Source organism: Lactuca virosa, chromosome 5 (assembly GCF_052849685.1).
Source record: "Lactuca virosa cultivar CGN04683 chromosome 5, Lactuca_virosa_CGN04683_v6, whole genome shotgun sequence".
Classification (NCBI taxonomy): Eukaryota; Viridiplantae; Streptophyta; class Magnoliopsida; order Asterales; family Asteraceae; genus Lactuca; species Lactuca virosa.
In genome coordinates, this window is record NC_136430.1 from 367,485,694 (window position 1) to 367,494,754 (window position 9,061).

Genomic DNA, 9,061 nt, shown 5'->3' on the forward strand with positions numbered 1-9,061 from the left:
GTGGTGATGGAAGGTGGTGTTTGTTGCTAGACTTGGATGGTGGCGGCAAGAGGTAAATGATGGTGGCGGGAGTGCATGGTGTTGGCCGGAGAAGATGAACGATACACAGTTTAATGGTAAATAATGTACACAAAAAAACATTAAATTACAATACCTGGTAAAATGGTAAGTGTGGTAAATTGTGTACAAAAAAATAAAGTGACTAAATATGTATAAAAGTGATAGTTCATTACCTACAAAGTTATTTCCCCTGTTAAATATTAAATAGGCTTCTTGAAGCATTAGAACAATAACCAAACAATGAAACAATGGTTATAGTCTTTGATTTTTTTTATAAAAAATATCTTAAACAACAAACTCAAACCATATATGCTTCTCTTATAAATCTAACTCGAAAACCGAATGACACCTATCTGTAATTAGAAACCGAAAATCAACCCATGGTCAAAACCGCACCATACAATTTTAAAAAGCAAAAGATTCATGTATTCGATTTTCAATTCAATTTCGGTCAAAAACCGAACCACACCATGCTAAACCTCATTTGACATTTGAATCAAAACCAAAATGTTGAAAAATTTGCAGAACAATTAAGAGATGGGTAAATATTCTGGTTTACAAGACTTGAGGGACCATTGTTGTCATTTTGTTAACGTTATCTGCTTGTTTTGGTATTCTCTCTTTCCCGTCATTTTATTTCCCCGAGGGCGCTTGTTCTTTCGATCTTTATTCAGTATATTGAAACCCTAACCCCCAAATTCGACACACAATTCAATCGATCTCTAAGGATTATATTCGTCATAAAAAAGAATGCAACATCAACATCAGAGGTTGAAGCAACAACAACAACAAGCTCTTATGCAGCAAGCTCTCCTTCAACAACAATCTCTCTATCATCCTGGCCTCTTAGCACCTCCACAGGTTCGGACGCACCGTGTATTGTGATTCTGTAATGTATATCCACGAATTTCCATGTTTGTATGAAAGCGTTGCCATTTTCGAGCTAGGGAATTCATTTTGTTGATTGATCATCGGATTATGATCACGGTGCCTGTAACTTTTTGTTAGTTGCGATAATTTCCAGGAAATTAATTTTTTTTGCTTGTTTATTTGTGAAATGTAACGACTTGGATCGTGCCGTTTTTGAATTTTGACGATTTTGTTGCCATGTTCCCTTAACTATGTGAAACCAAATGGATTTGGATTTTTTGCTTTCCCAAGCTCGGTTTACTCTCCCCTTCCCAAAACCAGAACTCCTTTAAGGTTTTTTTTGGATATCTAATCCAATTACTTTTGAGATACAAGATTGATGCTGGATTTTGTTACTTATTTAAAACAAACATTATTAACTTTTTATTACTCTTTTAAATTCTTTTATGTGGATGTCAAAAGTTTAGGATCCTCGAAAATTTTGAACTTTTAAATTTTTATTTGATTTTTCAAAAGTCAATTAGTAGCTCTTTGCTTTGAACTGAGCTATTACATGTTGAATTCTGACTGATTAATGTTCTTTCTTTTCCTTTCTTCCTACGAACTCTTTCCTTTGTGATTAATGGCTTCTTAGTCATGCAATGTTTTCAGGTAATTAAACATGCCTGTCTTGATTCTCATGGGAGACTGGGTGAATGCTTTTTATTCATGAGACCCTCTTTTCTCTAAAAGTTCTTATTTTGATTATTTAAAGTTTTGGAGGGCAAAGTATTTTGTTTAAGCATCTGTATAGGTTTCTGCTTTTGAAGAATTACTCTTGTGGGGGTTATCTATTGCATTGCTATAGTCATTTCTTCATGGAAATCCATACTTCCATCTTCACTTTACAATTTACATATGGTTTCGAAACATTAAATGTCGTGGCAACATACCCTTTTTTTAGTGGATAGTTTACTAAATTGTTACCAGAGATGGGTGCGTAACTGCATAAAATATTAAAACCCTGTTTTAGATGCATAAGAACAGTGGAATGTTTGTAAGGAGCTGCTGTTAAACTTTAGGAAGTCAGCCTCATTTTATTTAATGATTTTTCTTCTTTTACCTTTTTAGCTTATATAGGGAATTTGTTTGGACAATTATTTGTTTCATGTTGGTTTTCCTTTGGTCGCTGGTGTGTGTAGTTTAGTAGTGGATACACTTTGCCTTCTCACCCATTCTTCTTTGGACCTGATTTACTCTATAGTTAGTGGGGTTCTTTATCTTTTTTTTTTACTCTTAGCTTGCTATTTTTTTTTAGTCTTTTTCCTTTTTTCACTTTTTTATTTTGCAGATTGAGCCAATCCCAAGTGGAAATCTGCCTCCTGGGTTTGATCCAAATACATGCCGCAGTGTGTGAGTGGTTTACAGATGATTTTTCTAGTTCCTATTTTTTTTTTGTCCTTTTTCATTCGCATGACAAAAACCTTGATCTATCTACTCCCCCAAGCCAACTGTGTGTTGTTAAATTGGTATATCTAGAACATTTTCTTAATACATCCAGATTCTAAAGTTTGTAGCTGTAGTGTAAAAAGCGTTAATTATAGTATATATATAGGAATAGGATGTTTATTTGTTTACATGTATTGAGCTGCTATCTATACCTAGAATTATTTTTGTTTGTTTTGTTTTTATAACACTTGTAGTTTCTTTATTTTTGAGATATTTCAGGTATGTGGGGAATATTCATATGCAAGTAACCGAACCACTTCTTCAAGAGGTTTTTGCAAGCACTGGTCCTGTTGAAGGCTGCAAACTCATAAGAAAAGAGAAGGTACCCTGCCCATTTCTGTTTGAAAAGTTCTACTCAAGTTTGCATACAATTTATATTTTGATTTTTTTTATATATATATATATATATATATTTTTGTTTGCAGTCATCTTATGGGTTTATACACTACTTTGATCGTAGATCAGCTGCACTTGCTATCGTATCTCTAAATGGAAGACATTTGTAAGTGTTTCTGAATTCTGACGAGGAGTTTATATCATATCTTACCTGACCACTTATTGATGTTATTCTTCAGGTTTGGACAACCTATTAAAGTTAATTGGGCATATGCCAGTGGACAGAGGGAGGACACTTCTGGTACTTTTATTATTATTATTATTATTACTATTACTATTATAATAAATTAATAATAATAATAATAATTGGATCTCATGGCATATTTCTACTTTTGGTTTATAGGTCACTACAACATATTTGTTGGTGATCTGAGCCCTGAAGTCACTGATGCTATGTTGTTTGCATGCTTCTCTGTTTATGCTAGTTGTTCGTGAGTACATACATACATACATACATACATACATCTCCTTTAACTCCCTATATAAATCTACCACACACAATGATATTAATGATATTATTATTATTATTATTATTATTGTAATAAACAGGGATGCGAGGGTTATGTGGGATCAAAAAACAGGTCGTTCACGAGGTTTTGGGTTTGTTTCCTTCCGGAACCAACAGGTTTATATTTAATATTTAATAAACTAAAACTTTTCCGAATATTGGATTTTAGTATTTTATGAATTTTGAACCAAAATTATTAATTCCTGTTCAGGATGCTCAAAGTGCTATCAATGACTTAACCGGTAAGACTTTTCTTAAAAAGTTTACTTTCAAATGTTGAATAAATATAAAATTATAAATTCAGAATATTTATGTTATCAGGGAAATGGCTCGGAAGTAGACAAATACGCTGCAATTGGGCCACCAAAGGTGCTGGTACTAGTGAAGAAAAACAGGGATCAGATTCCAAAAGTGTAGTGGAGCTAACAAATGGGTCTTCAGGTATATTCAAAAAAAAAAAAAAAAATTATAAATTTTTAAATTTTTTTTCTCTAATATATTTTTATTCAGAGGATGGCAAGGAGCCTGTTAATAGCGAGGCCCCTGAAAATAACCCACAGTACACGACTGTTTATGTTGGCAACCTTGCTCCAGAAGTAAGAAATCATATTCTTTTCATAACCAAAAAAATTAAATAAAAAATAGAATTAAATAAATTATATATAAATTTTAGGTTACTCAACTTGAGCTGCATCGGCATTTCCATTCCCTTGGTGCTGGTATAATTGAGGAAGTTAGGATTCAACCGGATAAAGGATTTGGTTTTGTGAGATACAATACACATGGTGAAGCAGCTTTAGCAATTCAAATGGGAAACACCCAATCCATTCTTTATGGCAAACAAATTAAGGTTAGCCTTTAGTCTATATATCTATATTTTTAATCTTTTAAAATACAAATCTTTGATAATTAAAATGTTAAATGGGAATTACATTAGTGTTCTTGGGGAAGCAAGCCGACGCCACCTGGAACAAGTTCGAATCCGCTTCCGCCACCTGTCGCAGCGCCGATGCTGTCAGCGGCTGACCTGTTGGCGTATGAGCGACAGCTGGCGATAAGTAAGATGGGAATGGGAGGGCTGATGCATCCTAGTCAGCATCATTTTAAACAAGGGGGGATGAGTGTGGGTGCAGCCGGGGCTAGCCAGGCCATTTATGATGGTGGTTTCCAGAGTGTTGCTGCTGCACAGCAACTCATGTATTATCAGTGACTTGTTTGTTGTTGAGAGGCTTTGAATGAGAGTTGTTTGTGTTGTTTTTACTTTTTAGATGTTTTTCTTCCTTTTTTTCTTTTTTCTTTTGTTTTTTTTTTCTTTTGTTTTCTGATTATATTACCCTTTTACCTCAAAATGTTGTCCTACTTATATATATATATATATATGAATATGATTGCCATGAGTATGGATGGATATCAGATATGTATGATGTAATGTTATGTTAATGATGGGGATGCATGTTTGTTTGTACTAAATTTTGGTCCAAACATGGTAACGATTTATCAACTATTAAGCCTTTTAAGTTCTCTAAGAGCCCGATTTTGTTATACTTTTTAGCATTATAATCTTGAATTTCAGAAAAAATAAATATAATACAGAAGGTGAAGATAACCAAATTCGTTGCTTTTGTTGATGATTTGAAAATATAGATGTATTTTGTTGATTGTTTTGAAAAATCTATGGGATAGAACCACACAAGTAAAATTGTCAAGGGGTGTTTGGATGTTTATCTTGGAAGCAAGCATATAACATTAGATCATCAAAATAAAATAATTAGTTACAACAAATGTTGATGAAAATACTGTATGTCTGTTTCAACTTTCAATAATTCGTTAGTTATGTGGTTGATTTAAAGCTCCAACTTTTAAAAAGAAACTAAAATATATAAAATGGACAAAGAAACATGACTTTTCAAAAGAAAGTAGGAGTGCTTCATATAAGGTGAAGCAAATGAACAAATAATTAATCTTACTATTGGAGCTATTAATTAAAATGATCAACATTTTAAATAATTTCTTAACCAACTTTTCCACAAATGCCACCATATTACAACCTAGACCACAAAATATTCACAAATTATATATATATATATATATATATATATATATATATATATATATATATATATATATATATATATATATATATATATATATTTGTCTAAAGTAACTGTAAATGTTTCACATTTTTGTTTATCTTGCGATAACGATTAATGTCACATTTCTCAACTACCAAATACGTATTCTCGCAGATAATAACTGTGAAATTAATTTGTACTCATGAAATATAGGTATTAGGGTCTATAAGTTGATGCATATACTTAATGAGTCTCCTCAATCACTTATTCACTTAATAACCTCTTTCTACTTGAGAAATCTTATTCAAAGTGTTAAAAGTGTTATTCTTTAAAAAATATATTGTCAGCCATTCATGAAGATGGCTGGAAAAGGTAAAAGGCGTTGCAAGCTCCTCCAATAATAACAAAGATTGTTATCGTTGTGAAAATACAGAATGTCATTGTTCGATCCTTAACCCATTCTTGGATGTTGACTCATATCATAAAATCTTTTTTCGTGGTGGACCAATTCCACCCGTGATGCCCACTTATATATTGGAAACTTATATATTGGAAGTTATGCAAAACTATGAAAAAAGTCTAATAGATGGATTAAAAAAGGTGTTGAAAATCATTGCACGTAGAGCCTTTATAGTAGTAAAGATCCAAAAAAAGGAAGAAATATCTTATCCCACTTCTTATATCCCAATTTGGGACATCCCGGAGATAGAGTAAAACACGTTCCGATTGCATTTGAGAACGCTTAGAGACAACAATTTCTAAAATCCAAAAAATATCCTACACTTCTACATAAAATTTATTATGATCTTTAGGTTAAGCAGACAAATCCATAAATAAAAAAAAACTAAAGATCTCAACCCAAATTAAATATGGGACAACTAGACTATTACAATCTATCTACATCATATCATCCATCATCATAGGCTAATGTCATAAAAGCCCTTAGTTTTTTAAAAAATTGTCGGTTTTATCCTTTGGTCTCTTTTGTGTTCATTAAAGTCTAATATTTGGACTAATTGTGTCAAAATTGTCATTTAACAGGTAAACAACGGGTTAGCCGGTTACCATCTCTACTTTCCCTGTCTTCTCCTTCACACACATAAACACACACTCCAAAATTGATTTGCAGATTTCTCTTGAGAAGCTTTCTAACACAACACACACCAAAATCGATTGAGGGATGAATTATTGAGAAGAACGACTCTGTTTGAAGCTATCTTGAACCCCGCCACTTTTTTCTTCATTATTTTCATATTTGGAGTTACTTCGTTTTTTATTTCTATCTACAAATTGGATTTCAAGAAACGATTTTTTATTTCTATCTGGTAAGAGCATTGTCTACCCAATGAAATCGATATTGGCATCCTAAATACGAAACGGCTTCAGTTTGAATCTATCTTGAACCTCATCACTTCTTTCTTTATTGTTTTCATATTTGATGAACATGGGAGCTACCAACACTCAAATTCATTCACCCAAATGGAATTATTGAAATTTGTCGGGCAGCTTTACTAACGTCGTTAACCAACGCATTCCAACTGTTTGATAAAATGCCTCAGTTAGGTTCATCAAGTTCATACTTCTCAGTGGCTGTCGAGATGGCCAAAAAGAAATTCAAGCCAATTACAACCACATTCGGCATCAAACAGGCACCATGATTGTTGGGTTTTACATCAGGATTCAGAGATTGTGTAAGTTGAAAAAGACCATGGAAGCTAACTCTTTGCTTGATGGATTCTGCTCGATTGATTCTTTCAAGAAACATGAAGCCTAATTCATATATTGACACATCTGATTCATGGGTATTTCATGAAGGGGAAATTAATTATCTAGCCCCTTTTCTCTTATACGAGCGTAAGGTTATCAGTTGTACATAATTGTACATATGCATCATTTTCTTATACCTGTGTGAGAGAAAGAGGGCGTGCTTCGTCATTTTGGAACTTTCTGTTCTTTGTCTCTACCATATACATAGGGCGTATATGTGTATACATTAAGATAGTCATTTTTGTTTCCATAAAGATGGTGATGGTTGGATGATTATTAAGAAGGCGTGTGGCTGGGATGACGAGATTTGTATATCGCAGGTGGCAGAGATGGTGTTTGTGTTGATGATGTAGGATGGCGATGGTTTCTTTGTTGCAGGTTTTATTGATGTAGAGATGCAAAAGAAAGAAGAGAAGAAAGAAGTGAAGAAAAAGAGCACAATCAATTTCTTTCAATATTGGTGACCGGCAGTTGACTGGGAAACTCCCTAAAAGGGCATCAGTGAAAAAGTTAAATCAAATATCCGGCTTTAACGAACATAAAAGAGGCCAAAGGGTAAAACCGATAATTTTTTGAAAACTTAAGGGCTTTTATGGCATTAGCCCCATCATCATACATACTTATAAAACTAGCATTTTTTCTTGAATCTCATGCATTTGAAACCCCTTTTTTTAACTTCCTCAAACCACATTCATTTGAAACCCCTTTTTTAACTAATGCAACTCAAAAGTTTTCTTAATTATGATTTAACACTCAAAAGTTTATAACTTATATTATGTTTAATTAGCATTTAGTGAAAAGTTTACTATAAAAAGACAAATCTTTTGTGTCTTTTGTGTTATATAAAATCTTACATGTAAGAAAGATTTGAAGATATTGTGATTCAAAAGTTTTCATATAGTTGAAGCATTCACGATCCAAATATGATGATTTGAAGAAATGAGTTATGTCGCATCGATGGTAATTGTAATATGGTTTTTTATTTCAACCAAAACAAATGAAGCTTTTCTATTATTTCTTTATATTCAGTTTCTCATTTAATCTTTATATGTGATTTGTGTGTATTACTCAATCTTGAATGTGACTCTCCAAACATCAATGTTTTGCTTGAAATATCTTTCTGATTCTTCTTTTTCAAGAAAAATATTTTGATTGCAGGTTAGTGAATAATTGTCATCAAGTTTCTATGGTTGAATGATGTAAATGAAGAAAGAAGATTCATAAAATGGATATAGGTTTTTTTGTTTGAGCAAAGTTGACGAATGTTAGTTTTTTCTTTTGATTTAAATGTATGCTTATGTAACATCTTTATTTATATATTCAACCACCCAATGCCCTTATTTATTTGATTGTAGTTTTTCTATTTTGATTATGTTTATTTTCTATTATTTTTTTGTTGGGTTATCCTACAGAACATATTAAAACAATATTTAAAAGATAACATAATTTTGAACATTTAATATGTAATTATGATAGACTTATCATGATATGTTCTTCATATGAAAGTAATTTATCCATATTACTACGATAAGAATTACATATGATATTTACGAAAATATATATATTATATGTGATTTGTTTAACATGTATATGCACCTATGTATGTTATAAATTTATAATTAAATATCTTTATGTTTAATAATTGAAGAGATTAAAATGATGCATCAAAACCAATTATTTAGACGAATATAATAATAATAATAATAAATATACATTTTCAAGTACCGCATTCATTTGAAACTCACACTACAACTCAAGAGTTTTCTAATTTATGTATATTTATTAGTTACAACTCAAGAGTTTTTAACTTATAATTATTAATTAGTAATCACTAATAACTTTTTATTTTCCTTTCTTTTATAAGGTTGTAAAGTTTTGCTCATTAAAAACATTAATGTAT

At 31.8% G+C, this 9,061-nt stretch overlaps 1 protein-coding gene across 2 annotated transcripts; it reads left to right on the forward strand.

The window, feature by feature from the left end:
* Positions 1–696: 696 nt before the first annotated feature.
* On the forward strand, positions 697–4,719 carry LOC145117059 (oligouridylate-binding protein 1B-like). 2 transcript variants are annotated; one of them, XM_079053365.1, is made up of 12 exons: positions 697–921; positions 2,261–2,322; positions 2,638–2,740; positions 2,844–2,920; positions 2,994–3,055; positions 3,158–3,245; positions 3,364–3,439; positions 3,534–3,564; positions 3,644–3,763; positions 3,833–3,918; positions 3,996–4,172; positions 4,260–4,719. In XM_079053365.1, the coding sequence occupies exons 1-12, from the start codon at positions 811–813 to the stop codon at positions 4,530–4,532; spliced, it is 1,266 nt and encodes a 421-aa protein (XP_078909491.1). In that variant the 5' UTR covers positions 697–810; the 3' UTR covers positions 4,533–4,719. The 2 variants fall into 2 exon arrangements, with proteins under 2 accessions (XP_078909491.1, XP_078909492.1); XM_079053366.1 differs by lacking the exon at positions 2,261–2,322.
* The last annotated feature ends 4,342 nt before the right edge of the window (positions 4,720–9,061 follow it).